This window comes from Nesoenas mayeri (genome assembly GCF_963082525.1).
Source record: "Nesoenas mayeri genome assembly, chromosome: 2".
NCBI classification, from domain to species: domain Eukaryota; kingdom Metazoa; phylum Chordata; class Aves; order Columbiformes; family Columbidae; genus Nesoenas; species Nesoenas mayeri.
Window position 1 is genome coordinate 5537578 of NC_137543.1, and position 22203 is coordinate 5559780.

General features: G+C 43.7%; 1 protein-coding gene across 2 annotated transcripts in view; it reads left to right on the top strand.

The window, feature by feature from the left end:
• The window catches only part of SLC45A4 (solute carrier family 45 member 4), a 66217-nt gene extending 44344 nt beyond the window's left edge, over nucleotides 1-21873 (top strand). Inside the window, exons 3-9 of one of the 2 annotated variants that reach the window (XM_080340379.1) lie at nucleotides 8498-8686; nucleotides 13737-13916; nucleotides 14027-15102; nucleotides 15203-15302; nucleotides 15790-16001; nucleotides 17088-17469; nucleotides 18147-21873. In XM_080340379.1, the coding sequence (XP_080196505.1) occupies nucleotides 8498-8686; nucleotides 13737-13916; nucleotides 14027-15102; nucleotides 15203-15302; nucleotides 15790-16001; nucleotides 17088-17429 (2099 nt within the window). In that variant the 3' untranslated portion in view covers nucleotides 17430-17469; nucleotides 18147-21873. Of the gene's footprint in view, nucleotides 1-8497; nucleotides 8687-13736; nucleotides 13917-14026; nucleotides 15103-15202; nucleotides 15303-15789; nucleotides 16002-17087; nucleotides 17470-17866; nucleotides 18068-18146 lie in introns of those variants that run through there. The other variant, XM_080340380.1, reaches the window with a different exon arrangement.
• Nucleotides 21874-22203: the final 330 nt, after the last annotated feature.

Genomic DNA, 22203 nt, shown 5'->3' on the forward strand with positions numbered 1-22203 from the left:
CCTGACTTTTCCTGGTAGCTTTGCAAAAATATTCTGCGTTGTACCCTTGGCTGTCAGTGCCCTGAAGCACCGTGCTTTTTATATCCTTGTGATATCTGTTAATTATTCGTTCTCTTGATTGCCACTCCCCTCAGTGCCAACAACCCCATCCAAAGGGCTGAAATTGTGCTTCATCCCTCCACTCTTGCATCCCTAGCAGCCCTATCCTTGCTTTATATCTTCTGGAGCAATAACAGCCCAGCTGAGCGAAGCCGAGAGAATGAATTCATGGAGTGAACCAGAGAATTGTCCCTGCTGACAAGAGCTGAACAGGAGGGGGAAGGAGAGGATGGACGTCTTGCCTTCCAGAAAAGTACATTCAGATTGCAGGGCGCACGTCCTGCTGCCTGTGAGACGTATAGAACGTGCTGACGGGTTGCGAATGTTGCAGGCTAAGCTCTTATTTGACAAGCGCAAGAAGAATTTCAGGATGTGAATTCTGCCAGCGGGAAGATTTAAGCCACGGTTTTGATGTTGCTTCTATTAATATTTTACGCAGTGTTTATCGCAACAGGTCACTGACCGAATAAAGATGCCTGACAACTCGAAAGGCTGTTGGTTTTATGTAGAAAGCTGGCAGCTATTAAAAACCTCATGGCGCTGATTTTATTCTTCCTTGCAAGCAAAATGATCATACGTACCGGTCAGTATAATCTCCCTCCATTATCATTGTGCAGTTAGTTAAGAGCAGGGCAATGTTGTCTTATCATACAGGCTGGGCAGGTGTAATTTGATAAAGAGCAAGATTTTCACATAAAAATCAAGTCTGAGGTTGGGTTTTCACACCAGCAGCTGTAAGATACTGAGCGTTTAGAGGTACAAACTAGAGACTGCCTCTTAGATAATCTCAGACTGTGATTTCAAGTAGCACTTCAAATTATTTCCTTCTTAAAAGCTTGTACTCGCACACTTGGAAGCTGCTCAAATCATGGTAATGGGCACCAGGAGGAATTAGTGTGAGTTTTCATATCCCTCCCCTGTCAGTCAGAGTTGTTATTTCCACGCAGGAGTGAGAAGGTGAGTGCAATAAACTCAATATCTGAGTGCTGACCATACCGCAATATAGTGCTCAGATCACCAGTCCAGCCTATTCCAGTGCATCAATTCAACATATATTGGCTCAGGTTTGGGGTTTTTTTGGCAGCTCGGAGTCCCCCGTGAGCTCTAAACCATTGGAAGGTCTAAAATCTGAGGGGAGGCAGCAAGAAGCAAAGGGTTTGTGGTTGAAGTTTGATGGCGATACAGTTGTCAAAATAGGCGTGAAGATTGTTTGCAGTTTCCCCAGGGCACCTCGATGTGTGGCAAACTGTGTATTTATTATAAATACAAGGGAGTGGGTATCAAAGTACATTTATTCACTGATTGCAGCTGCGTTCTGTTCCTCATATAGACACTCCAAAGCTAAAATACTTGAGTTTGTAGTGGTTTCTATGATTGTCTTTTAACAAGATGAAGAGCAGATACTGAGGTTCTTAATTCTTCACAGCTTTTTGACAAGCGTTGGTTTTCCTTGCTGCACTCTTAAAAAATACAGTCGAAACAAAGCAGCTTGGATAAGCACTGTGTTTTTAAACAGATCAACGTGAAATATCTTCAGCAACACACAGTATTTGCGGAATATAAAGTATTTGCAGGGCATGAGAGCTTGTTGTGTTGGTTCAGAAACAGGCGTGGTGTTTGCTTTAAGAGTAACAAACACGTCTCTAGGTGATGATTTCTGACACGTGAAAACAGGAGCTTAGCATCCTATTCCCATATCAGATCGTATTGTTAAGCTTATAAAGAACTATTTTTCCCCCAATAGAACTTATCAAAAAGAGGTTTTGAATAGAAAGCGCTGCACGTGATTCAATCTCCCCTGTAAGCCGTGACCTGACGCAGCCCCTGTGCTGACGGTGACACACTGAGCATTTCCTGTGAACCCTGAGCGCTGCTGGTCCCACTATTGTTGGGCTCTTTTTTTTTGGTCTGGGAAAAAAACAAACCCTTATTTACTAGAAGCCAGTGTCCTGTTTGTTTGTAGCAGGCTGGGAAATGCCATATTACCAGGGTCTCAGTGGCGCTCGGCGCTGCTTAATAGAAGCTGTTGTTGTGTTTTGCTCTTTTCTTTTCCTCACTGATTTGTATGAGACTTCTCAGTCTGCCTTGTGACCCGCTCCACATTCAGTTCACGGCACAAATACTAACCTTGTTTATCCAATATGTTGGGTTTTTTTTCCCTCCTCGGTATTTCCTCAGATTAGCTGTCAGCAGAAGCCTAAATAATAATCCTCTAGTTATTATTCCTCCCCCAAAAAGGCCACCAGGTTGCTTTTCCAAGTTGGCGGATTCACGGTTAGAGCTGCTACCTGGCAAGGCAAGCGCGGTGATGGAAAGTTACAGGCAAAATAAGAAAACAGCGTTAAACCGGTAATGGGATGCAGCTGCTTTGGCCTTCGAGTCCACATGCGAGTCTCCGCAGCCTCTGGTAAAGCATTTCCAGCCCGATACTTCTCTTGGCCACACAAAATCCAAGTGACAGCCCGTTCCAGGTGGGTATAGCAGCTCTAAGCGCTTGGAACGGCTTACATTTGGCTGTAAGAGGTGGTGGTGAGGCGGTTGTATGGATGACAATGTAGTCAAAGATCTGTACGTTTGTTGTGCACGGGATGCTGGCCACACATATCGCCACAGCCAATTGATTTAAAATACATTCTGCATCAGTCCTTGCCACTAGATGGAGGTATCGGAAGGAGCATCTTGGTGTCAGAATATTCCCCTCCTCTCTCCGTTTCTGCTCATCATCATCTTATCCTGCCTTGGATGTCTTCTTAGCTGTCTTCCCATTTTAATATATCCTATAAAGTGGTGAAGTTCTATAGGTATAACAGCATATATAGGCAGAGAAAGGAACCATTAGGATATGTAATTACAGAATCCCAGAATGTCAGGGGTTGGAAGGGACCTGGAAAGCTCATCCAGTGCAATCCCCCCATGGAGCAGGAACACCCAGATGAGGTTACACAGGAAGGTGTCCAGGCGGGTTGGAATGTCTGCACAGGAGACTCCACAACCTCCCTGGGCAGCCTGGGCCAGGCTCTGCCACCCTCACCAGGAACCAGTTGCTTCTCAGATTTAAGTGGAACCTTTTGTGTTCCAGTTTGAACCCATTACTCCTTCTCCTATCACTGGTTGTCACTGAGAAGAGCCTGGCTCCATCCTCCTGACACTCACCCTTTATATATCTGTAACCATGAATGAGGTCACCCCTCAGTGTCCTCTTGTCCAGCTCCAGAGCCCCAGCTCCCTCAGCCTTTCCTCACACGGGAGATGCTCCACTCCCTTCAGCATCTTTGTTGCCCTGCGCTGGACTCTCTCCAGCAGTTCCCTGTCCTGACCTTCTTACCTTCTTTAACTTCAAAGTGCCCCTTGCAGACATTAATTTCTATAAAATTTCATTCTTGGCGCTTATTCCTGGGAGGCAGCAAAGCTCTGGAAGACTTGGGAGGTTTTGCGTTGTTCATACATACATATATATATATATATATATATACTCATACAATCTCTTTAAGTACTTCAGTTTTCAGTTCCCTTATTTATTTTCCTTCTGCCGCCAAATCATGCACGCCAACCTAAATATATATATCGTGTATGCAGACATTCAAGAGACTAAAACCAAAATAGCCTCTTTTAAGGAAAAAAAAGTGTTTTGGGGTTTAAATTCTCCTCTTTTGTCTGGAACTTTTTTGTTGATGTGTAAATATAAAATATCCTTCAAGTTGTGCTGGGGGAGGTTCAGATTGGATATTAGGAAAACATTCTTTATGGAAAGGGATGTCGGGCATTGGAACAGACTGCCCAGGGCAGTGGAGTCACCATACCTGGGGGGGTTTAAAAGATGTATAGACAAGGTTCTTAGGGACATGGTTTAGTGCTTGAGTCAGGTTAAGGTTGGACTCGATGATCCTGAGGGTCTCTTCCAACCAAAATGATTCTATAAAATGTCTAGCACTGCAGCAAACCTACTATTGAAATGCTGAAGGTGCTGCTGTATGAAGCATGAATTTGAAGAACATCATCTAGAAGGAATGGTTTGATGTCTTGGGACAGCGGAGGTGGTGCTCATTGCCTCGGGAAGCTCTTTCCTGCAAGACCCGTGGTAGGACAGGGCTGTGAGCTTTACAAAGTCTGACTTTCCAGCAACAGTCCTGATGGAATCATTTGGGTTGGAAAAGACCCTCAAGATCAAGTCCAACCATTTAACCAAACACTGGCGTTAAATCATGTCCCAGAAAACCTCATCTATGTGTCTTTTAAACCCCTTCAGGGATAGTAAAGGTCTCCCCTCAACCTCCTGTTCCCCAGGCTGAACCTCCTATTAATTTTTCCAGCCCCAGCTTCCCACCAGGAATCTTCTCTAATACCTCTCTTGAGCAACCAACTAAATTCTAATGTGACGATATCACCGGTTACGTACTTACGATAAAGTCATACGCTTCACTTAATAAATTATAACTGTTTTGAACTCTGCGTAACTGTATATAAAACACATGTGATGATGTTATGAACTGCTGGCTTACGCTTGGAATTCAATTTATAAAAGCCCTGCCACTTTGGTTATAGAAGTTGTCCTATGGCATTACTGCTCCAGCAAGAGGAAAAGCAGGTTGTGTTTGCGTTGATTATACATTTATTATATATTGATTACATTTATTATACATACCATTATACAATCTGTGGGAATTGCTTCATTTGAAACGTATCCTTTCCTGTTTACGTGGAGGAGAACTGAAAGCTTTTTGGAAATTCTTCCATTTTTCTTAACATGAAACTATTTATTCTCATCTAGATTTTTTTCATGTCTTTTGCACAGGAAGATGTTTTTAATGTAAATATTTGGATTTAAGCTTCAATTTATGATACTTAGATGTTAGGAAGATCACCCTTTTCGATCAGGGAAATTAAAGCCAGTCTCTGTCCCCTGACTCCTACAGGGAAGGATAAGCCTCCCAAATTGTAGATTGGGGAAAAACCCTTTCTTCCTTTCTTTTACAAACACAAATGAGGGACTTACTCTGATTTGGAGTTATTACAAAGTTGACCTTTAAAGCACTGAAGTCAAGTAATGCTGGCTGTAAAAATCACTGTGTTTTTTAATAGTCATAGGACATTTCTATGAGAGTTGGTTAACTGTGGCTACAAAGCACATTCAGTTGTCTCAGTGTATGTTGGAATATTAAAATAAGGTCGCTTAATTGTATCCGTTTTATTTACATCTATCTATTTAAGGCTGTTTATTCATATAAAATAGGATGATGCTTGTAATGCTACTACCGGAGCTCTCACCAGCCTTCAGCCCTTGTGTTTATGTAGAACAACTGGATGATTTACTACAAAACCTTCCCACCATCTCTCAAGTGTTCACTGATGGATGAGCTCAATGGAGATGTCCCAGCTCATCATTCACAAGTCACAACATCATTTAGAAGAGAAACTTGTGTTCCTTGGCAGTGATATGACAACAAATGATTTTGGATATCGGTGACAGTAGAGATGTGCTGCCCTTATTTCACTGATAATTCACGGTTAAGCAAAAAAATCAGCTATTTAATCTGCTGCAGGTCCGTGTGCAGAATGACCCATATCTGCATGTCCACAGGCAGGAACTGATGCAAAAATTGTTTGGGTAACAGCAATTTGTTCTTTTATTTTTAACTTAAGAACCATATTTAAATCAAAAGCCTCATGTTTAATGAGAATGGGCTGTCTTTAGTGACGAGACCCTATATTTCATACAAGCCAGAGATTTCCAGTCAAATTGCTATTTAAAATAGTCTCTGAGAAAAAGTAAAGGTGTTTTGCTATAAAACCTCACGGTGAGAGGTGAGTAACTACTATAATGATAAATCACAGAATCGACTGGGTTGGAAAAGAGCTCAGAGATCATCCAGTCCAACCCTTGGTCCAACCCCAGTCCATTGACTAGATCATGGCACTAAGTGCCATGGCCAATCTCAGTTGAAAAACCTCCAGGGCCGGTGAGTCCAGCACCTCCCTGGGCAGCCATTCCAATGCCTGACCACTCTCTCTGCACAGAATTGCTTTCTAATAGCCAGCCTCAATTTCCCCTGGCAGAGTTGAAGGCCATGGCCCCTTATAGAAACTGAGGAGGATGGCTGATGGATGGAAAGGTTTGGAAAGCAGAGGGTGGTGGAGCTCCTTTCAGGAGGGAAGATTAAAAGAGATGTGGTGGGTGCCCAGAAACATGTGTGGCAGGAGAAGGTGCCGGGTTGGAGCAGGTTGTCTGATCTATTAGGCAAAGCACTACAAGAGCTGTTTGCTCGGGACAGAAATAAGAGATGTTCCCACTGGAAATAAGGATCAAGGGTTAAATAACTAGAGGAACATTCTGCTGAGGAAGCTGTCTTCATAGAATCATATAGGATTATAGAATGGTTTGGGTTGGAAGGGACCTTTGAAACTCATCTAGTTCCCCCCTGCCATGAGCAGGGACATCTTCACCAGCTCAGGTTGCTCAGAGCCCCATCCAGCCTGGCCTGGGATGTCTCCAGGAATGGTTCATCCACCACCTCTCTGGCCAACCTGGGCCAGTGTTTCACCACCCTTGGTATCTAAAATTCCTTCATGTCCAGCCTCAATCTCCCTCCTTTAGTTTAAAACCATCACCCCTTGTCCTGTCACAACAGACCCTGCTAAAAAGTCTGTCCCCATCTTTTTTACAGGCCCCTTTTAAGTACAGAAAGGCCACAGTAAGGTCTCCCCAGACACCTCACAGCAACCTCCGCTGCGTAACTGCCGCTCAGCGGGATGGCTCTGGAGGCAAAACGGGATGAGTATTTACACATTGCCATTTCTTCCGTATCCTGCAGAAAAATCACTCACCCCCAATGAATCATAACCTGCCCACCGTTAGGTTTAGCTTGCCTTGAACTAAATGTTTCCTCTTTCCCATCGCTAAGTTATTTTGAAGCAGATTCCCTGTCTATATGCCAGCTCAGGCGCTGATCCGTGGTTGCATCCTGGAGCAGGTGAGGTGCTGGTTAAACACACCAGGATACTTTCCCCATTCCCCATGGGCACATTTGGTCCAAAAGTGCAGGTTGAAAGAGGTAAATTTCTTCTAATAACTCTTTACTCATTTAGGCGGCTGTCGCCATCAGCTTGTTCCTTAGCCAGAGTCCAATCAAATAGACCTTAAATGGCCTCAGACCTGGTTTTTTGAATCCTGATGATGAAACTGGTTATTAATTTAAAAAAATAGCATATTTTCCTATATCGTGAAGTCCGCGTCGCCGCAAGGAAAATCTGATTTATCTGGTGGGAGAAGCCGGCGTTGTTTGTCAAGATTTATTTGATGGTACTTTAAACACCAGATTAGATTTCCAAATTCGCAGCGTGGACTATTTTGGGCAGGGATTGGTATAATCCTGCTCGGTACCGGATGCCTGAAAAAGGCAGCATGAGGTACAGGTTGATCTCGCCAGCGAAGGTCAAACACGACTCAAATTCACAATATGTGGTTTTGCATAATAAATGGTTTTCCTTCCAGGGTAAAGAAACTGAGTTTTTCAGTCTTGACACTGCGAGAAATTTGGGTTGTTTTGAATGTTTTGCTAAGAAATCTGATACCTGATAAAGGGAGATGGATCTTGAAGGAGCTCTGGGTCATTCTGCCATCTGCAGGTCATTGCTTTTCACAGATCCTATGAATAGTCACCTCAGCTCTGAAAAACAAAAGGCAGAGATAAGCATAATGAATAATTGCTTTTTCTTTTCTTGTCCATTGTTCAAGTTTATAAATGAACATTGTTGTGCTTAGAAATGGGGCATTTCATACAACAGCCACATTCTTTCCATCGGTGTCAGTCTGTTAAACCTCTTTAAGGTGCTGGTCCTAGATGAACAGCGTCGCTATTACGTTCATCTCACATTTAACGTTAAAAGTTTTGCTAAGAAGGGGATTTGTGTCCGTGACAACCAAGTAACTTTCCGAGCATCCCAAAACTCTTGGATTTTATGGTCCACAAATGACCAGAGGATGCAGCAAAGCTATGGGGCTTCTACACTGGAGAGCTGAGGGATGCTTATACATAAAGGCTGGCAAAAAATAATCAGCACACATGGCACAAGTGTGATTTTTTGAACAGCAGTAACTCATCTAGACTGGTGATTCCATTGTTAGGGGGGTGTGTGTGTGTATATATATATATATGTTATTTTTTTCACTTTTATTTCAGTACCTTAACTATACCCTTTATTACCTTTAGGTATTTGAAAGTTTTATGATCTATACCGTCCTTAGGGTTTTTTAACCATTGATAAATCTTAACTGAGTTGTTGGAGAGGGAATTTACTTCTGCTAAATTTCAATTTAAAGCTACGACATGAGTGCAACGTATGGAGCGAAATGTTTTGTGTGTACCAAGCAACTTTTCAATGATATCTATTTTTCTTTCAGGTCTTCCCGAGCAATACTACAGCCTCACCTGGTTCCTCAGCCCCATCCTGGGCTTGATCTTCACTCCACTCATCGGTTCGGCCAGTGACCGCTGCACGCTGAGCTGGGGCCGCCGGCGGCCGTTCATTCTCGCTCTCTGCATCGGTGTCCTCTTCGGGGTTGCGCTTTTCCTCAACGGCTCCGCTATAGGTAAATAAGGAGGAAATCAGCCACGTGTATATCGTGACGACATACCTGCTTTAGGGTTTTTATGTAGGAAGCAAAGATAATGATAAATCACAGAATCGACTGGGTTGGAAAAGAGCTCAGAGATCATCCAGTCCAACCCTTGGTCCAACTCCAGCCCATTGACTAGATCATGGCACTAAGTGCCATGGCCAATCTCAGTTGAAAACCCTCCAGGGCCGGTGAGTCCAGCACCTCCCTGGGCAGCCATTCCAATGCCTGTCCACTCTCTCTGCACAGAATTGCTTTCTAATAGCCAGCCTCAATTTCCCCTGGCAGAGTTGAAGCCCATGGCCCCTTGTCCTATTGCTGACTGCCTGGGAGAAGAGCCCAATCCCCACCTGCCTACAACTGCCCTTCAGGTAGTTCTAGAGAGTGCTGAGCTCACCTCTAAGCCTCCTCTTCTCCAGACTAAACAAGCCCAGCTCCCTCAGCCTCTCCCCATAGGGCTTGTGTTCAAATAAGACAATAAAAAGGAAATCGCCCATGTATATCTCCTGCTAACACACCTGCTTTAAGATTTTTACATAGGAAGCAAAAACAATCATAAATAAGATAATAAATAATAAGGGAATCAGCCGTGTGTATATACTGCTGACATATCTGCTCTAAGATTTTTATGTAGGAAGCAAAGATAGTGATAAATAAGATAACAAATAACAAGGAAATCACTCATGTGTATTTCCTGCTGAATATCTGCTTTAAGATTTTTTTTGTAGGAAGCAAAGATAGTGATAAATAAGGGGATAAATAAGAAAATAAATAATAAGGAAGTCACCCATGTGTATATCCTTCTGACTTACTTGCTTTAAGATTTTTATGTAGGAAGCAAAGATAATGATAAATAAGATGATAAATAATAAGGAAATCATCTGTATCTCCTGCTAACTTACCTGCTCTAAGATTTTTATGTAGGAAGCAACAGTAATGATAAATAAGATGATAAATAATGAGGAAATCAGCCGTATGTATATATTGCTGACATATCTGCTTTAAGAATTTTATGTAGGAAGCAAAGATAGTGATGAATGAGATAATAAATAATAAGGAAATCACCCATGTGTGTATCCTTCTGACTTACCTGCTTTAAGATTTTTATGTAGGAAGCAGAGATAATGATAAATAAGATATTAAGTCATGAGGAAATCACCTGTGTGTATCTCCTGCTAACTTCCCTGCTCTAAGATTTTTACGTAGGAAGCAAAGATAACGACAAAATAGTAAAAAGGAAATCACCCATGCGTATGTCCTGCTAACATACCTGCTTTAAGAATTTTAGGTAAGAAGTAAAGATACACAACTGGTTTAACTTATGTTAAAATCTCATTTGAACTATTTGAACTATCCATTATTCTTATTCAAAAGTTGCACTGCTAATTATTGTACAACCAGAGCTCTAACGATGAACACAGCGTTATCGATACAGTGGCTGCCAGAATAACGTTTGCAGTCACCGAGACGAATCGGGGCGATCTCTGACATGGGAAAATCGTAGCAACCTGTTCACAGGGAAACGTTTCCTGTTGTGATCCGTTCTCCCTTTAATGCGTATCTGGCAACACATCCTGTTTCCAGCATTATTTCAAAAATTATCTTTTCACTTTTTCTCGTGCTTTTCTTAGCCCCGGTATTGAAAAAGCCCAGAACACAGTTAATATTTGTTTATCCAAAATTATGTGGGAAAATAAGTTTTCCCGAGCCCCCATCAAGCTGGTAAAAATAGTTTCCCTTGAACATAGTTTACTACTGAACTTAATCTACGATCTCCAATCTCTTTGTGAATTTAGTGTGAGAGGTGACAGCAAGAACATGTGGGGAAGTGTTCACATGGCTGTTGTACCGATGGAAACGAAAGGAACTTTGCACCTATAAATATCCTCTTGCCCCTCTTATTTTCTTAGTGGGGGGGTCAGACGCAGCTCTATTGTGAAACAGCTTTACTATTGAGGGAAACGCGTGGAACGTCACCTTAACTCAGCATTTTCAATTTTTAAAGCCAGATTGGGCTGCCATATGATGCTTTTTAATCTTCTACAAACCACAGACTGTTCAGATGAATGATATTTAGCTTATGTTTTTTTCTTAATTCACCCAAGCAATAAGTGTTGATTATTCGAATCGCTGACATACGGTATCAATTGTACTTTGTATTTCCAAGACTCGCTCCTCCTCATCCAGATGTGTGCAAGATGTTAATTGCAGCCCTCGCACCGGATTTTCATTGATAGGAAACTCTTATTGGTTTAGGTCAGTGGGGATTGATGCTGCCAAGCAAAGCTCACACGCACTTTATAGGTTTATTTGTAATAAATCAGCAGAAAACACTGATTTTTTTCTAATTTTTTGATACACAGTATAATGTAGTTTTCTAGAAAACCTGCGCTTTCCAGGTACTCCACTGCTACTTTCCAGCTACTCCAGGCCAATGAAACTTCTTTGAAACACAGAGGTTATTGCACCACAGCGCAAAGTGAGCCCTGTGCTTGCTGCAGCCATTCCTGGCATGTTCTGGTGGTAGATTTTGAACAAATACCCTCTTCTGAAAGCTATAACCACCACTATCCCTCATTCCGTGGTCTCCTCTAAACCCATTCTGGACTACAAGGCAGAGATTTGCCACCAACATTCAATTTTCATCAGCGTAAGGCAGCACTTGATCTACTATTTAGAGCAGATGCGCAATATGATGCAGTAATTTAGTCTCTTTTTAATGGAACTTTTGGAAATGGTGACTTGTGTCACTTTGTAGAGAGGAAAGACGTTGCTTACCAGGCTCTTGCAAAAGGGGGTGTCCGGCAGTTTGCAGGAAAAGGCCTCATTTGTAACCCGATTTTCTTCTAGATGGACCCTGTACACTTTCATTGTCTATCTTCCCATTTTATGTTCACATTTCGTCTCCAGTTCCTTGCAATCCTCACTTCAATTAGCAGGAGATGCTGCAAAAACACAAGGTGCTCGTTATATCTCACCCTTTTTCATAACCTTGCACTCGGAGTCATCGGGAGGGGAACAAGAAGCACAAGAATATGCTATAAAGGAGATTTATAATCCTCATAGTGATACAACCACATCCCGGGAGAACAGCTGCGTATCCATCTTATTCAACTCCTTTTCTCTTCAGGTTTCCAAGAAATCTAAAGCTCTGGCACCATTTTGTTCTCCTATAGGATTCAGCCGAGCGTGGAACACGTAGAAACTTCTTTAGCATTCAGAGGACTTGGTAGAAATGAGGATAGAATATGCAGGAATCGTAGCACTTGAGATTTAGGTGACTTTTTGGTGGCTTAGCCAGTTCATCTCTTTCCACGGGCATTTTCATCAGTTACGCTAATGGTTTGATCAGAGTCCTGCACGCGTAATGTTTAAATCTCTCCAATTGAAGTAATTCACGCTTATGTCGTGTCTTATTGCTTGAAGAATTCTCCAGCTGTTCTATAGACATTAATGCTGCCTTTTTCCTCTGTAGACAAAAAGCATTTCAGCCCTTGCTAGCAACAGAAGCTGACTGATGTTTCTTGCAATGCCAAATACCTTTGTGTTGCTGCATCTTCAAAAGTTTTGCTTCTAAAATTTATCTAGAAAACACAAATGTTTAAGAAAAGCAAAGAGGGAGGTGAGGGGGTTATATTATGCTTTATACTGTTGTGCAGCAACCGTTACATGTTAATCTCTGTGTCAGAAATGTATTTACCTGTAACAGATAGATGAGGTATCGTAGGATAGTTTGGGTTGGAAGGGACCTTTAAAGGTTTGGGTTTGGGTGTTCTCATCTTTTAGAAAAACAGTCTTCAGCATTTCAGAGAATCCCAGAATGTCAGGGGTTGAAGGGACCTGGAAAGCTCATCCAGTGCAATCCCCCCATGGAGCAGGAACACCCAGATGAGGTTACACAGGAAGGTGTCCAGGCGGGTTGGAATGTCTGCACAGAAGGAGACTCCACAACCCCCCTGGGCAGCCTGGGCCAGGCTCTGCCACCCTCACCAGGAACAAGTTTCTTCTCACATTTAAGTGGAACCTCCTGTGTTCCAGTTTGAACCCATTGCCCCTTGTCCTATCATCGGTTGTCCCCGAGAAGAGCCTGGCTCCATCCTCCTGACACTCACCCTTTATATATCTGTAACCATGAATGAGGTCACCCCTCAGTGTCCTCTTGTCCAGCTCCAGAGCCCCAGCTCCCTCAGCCTTTCCTCACACGGGAGATGCTCCACTCCCTTCAGCATCTTTGTTGCCCTGCGCTGGACTCTCTCCAGCAGTTCCCTGTCCTGCTGGAACTGAGGGACCACAACTGGACACAATATTCCAGGTGTGGTCTCCCCAGGGCAGAGCAGAGGGGCAGGAGAACCTCTCTGACCTACTGACCACCCCCTTCTCATCCACCCCAGGTACCATTGGCTTCCTGGCCACAAGGGCCCAGTGCTGGCTCATGGTCACCCTGCTGTCCCCAGGACCCCCAGGTCCCTTTCCCCTACACTGCTCTCTAATAGGTCATTCCCCAACTTACATTGGAACCTGGGGTTGTTCCTGCCCAGATTCAAGACTCTACGCTTGCCCTTGTTCTATTTCATTCAATGTTTCCCCGCCCAGCTCTCCATCCTGTCCAGGTCTCTGATGGCAGCACAGCCTCTGCCGTGTCAGCCACTCCTCCCAGCTTGGTGTCACCAGCAAACTTGCTGACAGTCACTCTGTTCCCTCGTCCAAGTCATTGATGAATATATTGAATAAAACAGGCCCCATTTGAAGGAAAATGCATGTGAGGAGCATGAAATAACACCCAAGGCTCTCAAAGGTTTAAGGGATACTTGAAAAAGAACATTTTGAAAAATAAACGTCAGCCTTAGAAATATAAAAATCATCATCTTTGTCCCACGTGAAGCTGTGTCAAAGAGTCAAAATTGTCATTTTAGTCTGTAAAGAAATGTTTCCAGTGAGCGTGTTGACTGCCTTTTCTCTTCTGCTCGTAGCGCTTTTCCCTTTTTGAATGACGTGCTCAGATTCCTCGTCCCTTTTCCCCCAGGTCTGGCTATCGGCGACGTCCCGGACAAGCAGCCCATCGGTATCGTCCTCACGGTGCTCGGTGTCGTGGTGTTGGACTTTTGCGCTGATGCAACAGAAGGGCCGATCCGGGCCTACCTGTTGGACGTGGTGGACAGCGAAGAACAAGACATGGCCCTTAACATCCACGCGTTTTCAGCTGGTATGGAATTAGTCCAGATGATTTTAGCGACTGTTAAGTCTTCCTGATGAGCCAAGTTGTGATCAAATTGATTCTTCCTGGCCTCACTTCTCATTTTTTCTCTTCCACAGGTCTTGGAGGAGCAATCGGTTATATGTTAGGAGGGCTGGACTGGACACAGACCTTCTTGGGTAGTATTTTTAAATCTCAAGAGCAAGTCCTTTTCTTCTTTGCAGCCATTATTTTCTCTGTCTCCGTTGCTCTCCACCTTTTTAGCATTGAAGAAGAGCAGTATAACCCTCAGCAGGACAGGATTGATGATGAAGGAGACACGCTTTCCAGTGTCAAATTCAGCAGTAGCCTCCCCCCTTTAAATCGACTGAATGTAATTAATGAGGAGGAGCCCTACGGGGCCTCGATGTTCCACGATGAGGTTCAGTCAGAGCACGATCTCAATATGGAGTTCCTCGACGTGAACATTGTAAGAAGTAAGAGCGACTCGGTTCTGCACATGCCCGACGCTACGTTGGAAATCGAATCGGAGCTGCTTTTTCTCCACGACATCGAACCCTCCATTTTTCAGGACGCTTCGTATCCGAACACTCCCCACAACACAAGCCAGGAGACCATGAAGTCCAAACTCAACCACTTGTCTGTTTTCCTCAGGGACAACGAGAAGGAGGAGGAAATGTTGCTTGATAATCGCCTCAATGAGGACAAAGGCCCAAACGAGAACGGCTCCCTACCAAAAGAGTTCCTCAACGGGCACGCTAGGATAGGCATGAAGCAATCTAGCACTTCGAACTCCATGCGAAGACGGCGGCACATGTTCTACCGTCAACCGTCTTACACCTTCTCCTACTACGGCAAAATAGGCTCGCACCGCTACCGCTTTCGTCGGGCCAACGCCATCGTCTTGATCAAGTCCTCGCGCAGCATGAACGACATCTATGACATGCAGAAGCGGCAGCGGCAGAGGTACAGGCACAGGAACCAGAGCGGCACCACGAATTCCAGCGGCGACACCGAGAGCGAAGAGGGGGAAACCGAGACCACGGTCAGGCTCCTGTGGTTGTCGATGCTGAAGATGCCGAAGGAGCTGCTGAGACTCTGCGTCTGTCACCTCCTGACGTGGTTTTCCATCATTGCTGAAGCCGTGTTCTATACGGATTTCATGGGACAGGTCATCTTCCAGGGCGATCCAAAAGTAAGGGAACCATCACCGTTGGCAGACATGCTTGTAATGACTCGTTTCTGAGGTTCGCTCGTTACAAGAAAACAGCTTTGTGTGTGTTCTTTTGTTGCAGGCCCCTTTTAACTCCACCGAATTACAGGCCTATAACGCTGGAGTTCAGATGGGATGCTGGGGACTGGTGATTTATGCTGCTACTGCTGCTGTTTGCTCAGGTAAGAGTCTCGGCACAATCGGAACGCACTTCGGACGTGTATTTGCGAGGTAAAAATAGGGTTTATTCAGTTAGCGTCCACCTCCTTGTTTGGGGTGAAGGGTGTTTTGGAAAAGCGTTTCATGTGGCCGTAAGGGGGGGATTTAAGAATCAATATTAAAAAATTCCTCCAAATGTAGAGGTGGGAATTGGGAGCAGATTGGTAAGTGGCGTAAAGCACAAAATGCTGTCAAAGGATATTGACGGGCACTTAGCCGCTCATTAGGAAATTAAAATTACGCTTGTTAGAGGATTCAAGTGTATATAAGAGGGTTTTTGCAAAGGATGTTTTTAAAATCAAAAATATATATGTCCAAAAGTCTTTTGTGTCCTCTGCTAACAGATAAACCAGACAATTTTGGCTTGGAATACACTCTGAAATTGTCACGACCACGTCAAAAGCTTCACCAGCTAAACTGATATCGATGTTTTATTCTCGATCTCCGCAGCCTTGTTGCAGAAATACTTGGACAACTACGACCTTAGTATAAAAGTGATCTACATCCTGGGCACGCTGGGTTTTTCTCTGGGCACTGCGGTCATGGCCATGTTCCCCAACGTGTACGTCACCATGATCATGATCAGCACGATGGGAATCGTCTCCATGAGTATCTCCTACTGCCCCTACGCGCTTTTGGGCCAATACCACGATATTAAGCAGGTAGGTGGAATATTTGAATCGAGGCCTAGTATTCCCATTTCTCTGAAGATCACAGTGGCAAAATGGGTTTATTAAATCCCGTGATTTGAGATACCTGCTTTGTTGGGCTGTGCGCCAAAGCACAGATTTGTCCTTGATCGTAAATAGCAAGAGCTGCCACTTCAATCAGATGGTATTAGCATCAATTGGCTCAGCGGGGTCACGATTGCTTTGCCCTGTGCTGAGGTATAAAAGGATTTGGCTGCATATGGTAGATGGAGAGAGATGAAATAATTATTGGAGTATTTATTATACACCTGGTTGTTGCTACTGTGGAGTCACCATCCCTGGAGGGGTTGAAAAGGCGTTTAGATGAGGTTCTTAGGGACATGGGTTAGGTTATTGTTGGACTTGATGATCCTGAAGGTCTTTTCCAACTGACATGATTCTATGTTTGTGTCATGTTATATTAGCATTACTCAGGTTCTTGGATACTGAGCTGAGTCTAGAAATACAGGTAGAAGTTTGGGGAGATATAAAGCAAACTGGTTCTGGAAACAAGGACCAATTTACTTTCCACTATTTAGCACCGTAGAATTCAGATACAAATCGCAAGATGATCATTTCTCTCAACACATTTCTGCACTGGGATTGGGAAGAGGATTCCCTTTTTATAATCACAAAAATCATGTAAATTTTTTTTCTTTACAAAACTTAATCTTGGAGCTAATTAAATATCTGCCTTTTAGTGTAAGATGAGGAGGATCACAGAATCACAGAATCGACTGGGCTGGAAAAGACCTCAGAGATCATCGAGTCCAACCCTTGGTCCAACTCTAGTCCGTTTATTAGATCATGGCACTAAGTGCCATGGCCAATCTGAGTTTAAAAACCTCAGTTCAGTTCAGGATGTTAATAAGTAAATGAGGAGGATGTTGATAAGTAGATGAGGAGGCTGTTGATAAGAGGAGGTTGTTGATAAATAGAAGAGGCTTTGGCCATGTATAGTCTCTAATGCACAAGGATGGCGTTAAGTTGACCACGTAGAAGGAATATTAGTGTTTAATTGTTTTCCCTCTTAACGTGTTCCTCATCTTTTCTACCCAGTACATTCACCACAGCCCCGGCAACTCCAAGCGCGGATTCGGCATCGACTGCGCCATCCTGTCCTGCCAGGTTTACATCTCGCAGATCCTGGTGGCCTCGGCGCTGGGCGGCGTGGTGGACGTAGTCGGCACCGTCCGAGTCATCCCCGTGGTGGCTTCGGTGGGATCCTTCCTGGGTTTTTTGACGGCCACCTTCTTGGTGATTTACCCCGAAGTCAACGAAGAGCCGAAGGAAGAACAGAAAGGTTTAGGTCCTCCCGAGCCGGCCGAGAAGCCGACGGTGCTGAAGCTCACGCGGAAAGGAGCTGCCGCCTCGGGGCCCGAGAGCGAATCCGCCGTGTGAGGCCATCGATTCTTCTTCACCCACATTCCAGCGAGTGCAGGTGCACCATCGAGAGCTTCTTTTTTCTTTTGAATTATTATATTATTATTATTTTTTTCCAGGAAAACAAATTAGGATCTTCACTACTTTGTAGCTAAAATGACAGAAGAAAAGGCAGTTTCGTGCAAAAATGTAAATGAAATTCTCTAGTCCTTCAAATAGGTTTGAACAGGTAGTCTGATGCTAATCGCTTTCTCTACAACTTAGACATGTCATTTCTGAACACTTTTTTTATTAAGAATACATTTAGGTTTCGAGTAAGTTTTATTAATCTGCATGAGACTCGCAGTGTATACAATTAGCAGTTAGAAAAATGAAGTTTGGGGCTGTTTTTAACCTAACTGAAAATGGAAGCTATCTTATAGTCTCTTGCTATTATTTTTGTCTAAACATTTCAGATGTCACTAGTGTAACAGCCGAATCAAACGCCAAGACACGGAACCGTTTTGTTTCTCGTAAGCGCGATATTACCGGTCTGACAGCTCTTTACCATTCGTTTTAGACCTCACGTTTTCGTTAGCGAAATTGCTACAGGATATAGTTTGATTTGTAATTAATTTTCTTGGTGTTATAAACATCATCTCTGGATGAAGCTGCCGTGGGGTCGGCTCGGTGGGAGGGGGCGTGAGGATTCTCTTTGGTAGGGAAAGGAATTAGTTCATTAATTGCACTTTTCAGCATCCTTTCACCTCCCGGCTGGGAACGCGGCAGCCGAGGGAAAGACGCGGCGTCCGTACAAGGTAAAACCTCCATCATTTTATGGTATGATCTGGGTGCGTAAAAATCTGCGTCTGAAACAGTTTTTTAGGCCTGAAATTCCAATCCACTGGGCGTACGTTGCAATTCCAGTCCCTGCGTTGGAGGAATTTGGGGCTGGAGCTGCTGTACCGATGTCATCGGCGCAACCTCCGTATCCCCCTCCCCTTGATTCAGGACGTAGCCGCAGCGCAAAGACATTTATTTAATGTGAAGAGTCGTATGAACCCGATTTCAAACAGCGTTTGGATCTACGGGCGGCCAAAGCTCAGAGATCCTTTTCAAGCTACTTTAGAAGCCAAACTTCCATTTGTCGTCTCGTAAAGAAGCGTTTGCGACGCTATTCGCTCCTTTCACACGGACCTCGGGGCCGCGCCATGTGCAAAACCAGACACATCACAGCTCGTCGGGAGAGTTTTGCTGCCTCAAAACTTGGCCCAGGACTTAGCTTGGTTGTTATTTTCCTCTTCAAGTGTCTGAGAAAGTCTTTTATTTTCCTTTAAGGTGACTATTTTTTTAGTTTAGAACACATACTGTGAACTGTGTTCAGACAGGGGAATGATACTACTGAAGAACATGAGACTTTATGGAAGAAATCAGTCGTGAGAAATACTTTGAACTTCTGCCGTGAACTTTATCATCTCAATGACATTTTATATATTCTGCTGACGTTCATATATAGCGGAGATGAGTTGCATTTCACCCTATAACTGGCATTCATGTAAAATATCATACACACTGAGTTAGACATTTTCATATTTGAATTTTGAAGCTCCTTTTGGTTAAACAAATGCTGGCAAGCGCTCCTTATTTTCATCTCTATTTCTGCGAAGGTTCTTTCACAGTTTAAACTCCTTTTCCCCACGATCTTTGCGGCTCAGCGTGGGTTCAAATCCCCGTTACTCCACGTAGCACCTTTGCAAGGCAGAATTCCTTTCTCACAGCATCATTGAGGCGACCGAGGTCTGGCAGCGAAGAGGGAAGAGAACTGCATGTTAAAATCCGCATTGAGGGCGTTTTACGGGGCCGTTTAATGACGCTGTTTAATTATTCTCCGTAACACGTGAACATGCACGCTGCCTTGCAGCAGGAAGCTCCGTTTCACTCCCCTGTAAAGCCAAAGGAAATAATTACCCATTGTAAACGCTGAGCTATTTGTAGTCTTGCCAGAAGAATTAAGTCGGGGAAGCCCCTGGCGAAGCGAAACCACCACGCGGCCGCTGCTTTTTCTCCAGTTGGAGTTTTCATTCCATTCCCGGCACTTCTCAGGGTAGACCAGGCAACGATTTATTTCTTCACGTGCCCCTTATTTTTTGATACGGGCATGATTCTTTTTTTTTGTGCTGATTTTATGCGTTTTTGTGTTGTGGGAAGAGTTGAAGGGGGTTTATTTTATCCCTTGCAACAAGAATCTTCTGTTTGTCGGTATTACTGTAGAGTCAAATTCATCCCGCGCGCTCCAGCTCTTTGGACCTTTCCCACAGCCGGCGGAAGGTTTAGTGGGTTTATCCCATTTTGCTCTATACTGTAAACAATTTGACAATTCTACAGTCCTCCTGGTGACCATGAAAAACCATCAGCGCTCAGATTGTCGAGCACCACGCATCTAGAAATATTTCACGTGCGAGCAGAGAAGCTCAAGCTTGACGCATTGGGTTTTGTACCATTGGGTTATTGCAAGAGTCCGCTCAGATCCCGGATGGCAATTGGAGACTCCAGAAGCAATAATTTCTTAGGAATGTTTCTCTTCCTGCTGGTTAGACTTTCATAGAGATTTATTACCTTAAATAGCCTTTTAATAATAGGAATCTGGCGGTGAGCGCTCACGGAAAGACGCGGGTTGTTCATCATCGGAAGGGAGGAAGGCAGTAAATCCAGAATCCCAAAACACGCTGCGTCCTTTTCCCCTTTGGCTTGGAGCTTCTTTCCAGGCTATGAAATAACAGGAGAACCCCACGATGTGTGAGTTTGTCTTTGAAATCCGGGGTTGGGTCTTTCTCATTCCCCTCTCAAGTCCCCCCGGCACTTGGAACGGCAGCGGTAACAACAGCGATTATCGCCATGTACCTCGTTAAAACTTCAGTCTCATCATCACAAACGCGTCCGCCCGCCCCGACTTCGGGTTTATTTGAGGCGCGTGCGTTTCTATACGTGTCTGTGTGTATATACGTTGATACACACGCTGCTCGGGCCAAAATGTTGCGCTCGTCGTCACTGTACTCGATATTTTCAACTGAGTTCTTCCAGGTTTCCCTCCTCGTAGTCCCATGCGAGATGAGCTCAGCTATAAATATGTATTTTATTTAAATAAATAAGCAAACTCCTGCATGATATTCCAAGCACATGTAGCAGCTTCGGCATCTGAAGTATCTATTGTGAAAGAGAAGCTGGTTTTCTTTGCAGCTGTTTTTGTCCTCGTTTCCTTTGCAATAGGCCAAATAAATGTAACGAACACCAAATGTTGCACAGAAATGTTATTAATGACTGTGTAGAAGAAATATACCAAATTTTATTTTTCTTTGCAGAAACTTTATGGTTACAGAGAGTCCTCTTGCTGTTCTTCTTCCTTAAACGACAAAGCTGAACGTTTGTAAAGTGCGTCCGAAATGGTCATTTTTTAACAAGCAGAGCTACCCAAAGTTTTCTGGTTCTCATGTTGCATCCAGAAGGAGCCGTCGGCACAAATATCAACCAACCTTTTGTTTTCAAGGCCCGGGCAGGTAGGAAATTGGGTTAAATCATCACAAAAAGGCTCAATTACCTTTTTGGAATGTCGTGTTAACATCTGCCTGGCCACTCAGGAAGACGTTCCTGCTTTTCTATTCATTATGAACTAAGATCACGTCCTGAAAAACCCAGGACATGGTTCAATTTGATGAGCTCCAACCTACTTTTTCTTACATTTTGAAGCTGAGGGTGAAGCTCAAGGAGCATTTAACCAAACCAAGAACCCTCTGATGTATCCAGACCTCAGCGACAGCCAAATTGTAGGAGAGCGCCCCCCCAAACCCACTTTTCTCTCAACAAATTGGCAGTTCCCAGTATTCCTCATTATTTTTCTGATGTAACATGAACACGAAGCCCTTTCGGTAGCCAAATGACCAGCTTGTTTTAAACGCCTCGTATGAATAGAAAGCGGCATATAGGTATCTCATAGTGGGGGAAAAAATAAAAGAAAATTAAAAAAAGATTAAAAAAAAAAAAGAGAGAATATTTAGTTCCTTTGTGAACTGGCCATATGACAACTACTTTTTTATCAACTTATTAAGTTGGGGCACTATAATAGCTCTTGCTGAGTTTAGCAATGTTTATAAGCATGTGTTAAACACATAACGTTAAGTTTTATGAGGAAAAAGGGATAAAGAAATGTCACAGATGAATGTTTGAGTGCGTAGACGGCATAATGTATGTATGGGTTTTTATTTCTACACTGTCGAGCTTATTTTCTGTTCAAAGGTTCAAAAGAGGTTTGTTGCATGAGAACTGTTTCATTGTGTTCCGCACTTTCTGTTCTTTTTTGTATAATCTTGACTATTTTTTGTTTCATTTACGCATAGAAAAAAATCAATTTAGAAATCCTCGACTCCACAAGACGTTGTGTTTCGATCTGTTGTTCTCAAGTTCGATCTTAATAAACGTTTCAGTAAGAGCTGGTGGCTCCCGGTGCTTTGCTGATTGGGGGGGACTGGACCTGAGGTTAAGGAAGAAGTAAAAACATAAAACACAATAAATCGTGACTTTAAGGCCTGGGCTAAGAGGTTGCTTAATCAGAGCCCAAAGTGAAGTGGGAGTTGAGTGAATGGGGACTGTATTACACCCCTGTCACAGACCAAAGGGATCTGAAAGCAGGAAAGATATAAACCAGAACCTCCCTGGGCTGGGTCTTGCAAGGCCTGACTCTGTCCGTGTATCTCCTCAAGAGGATCCATACACCAGCCCTAACGCCCTGCCAGGTGAATCCCAGAATGTCAGGGGTTGG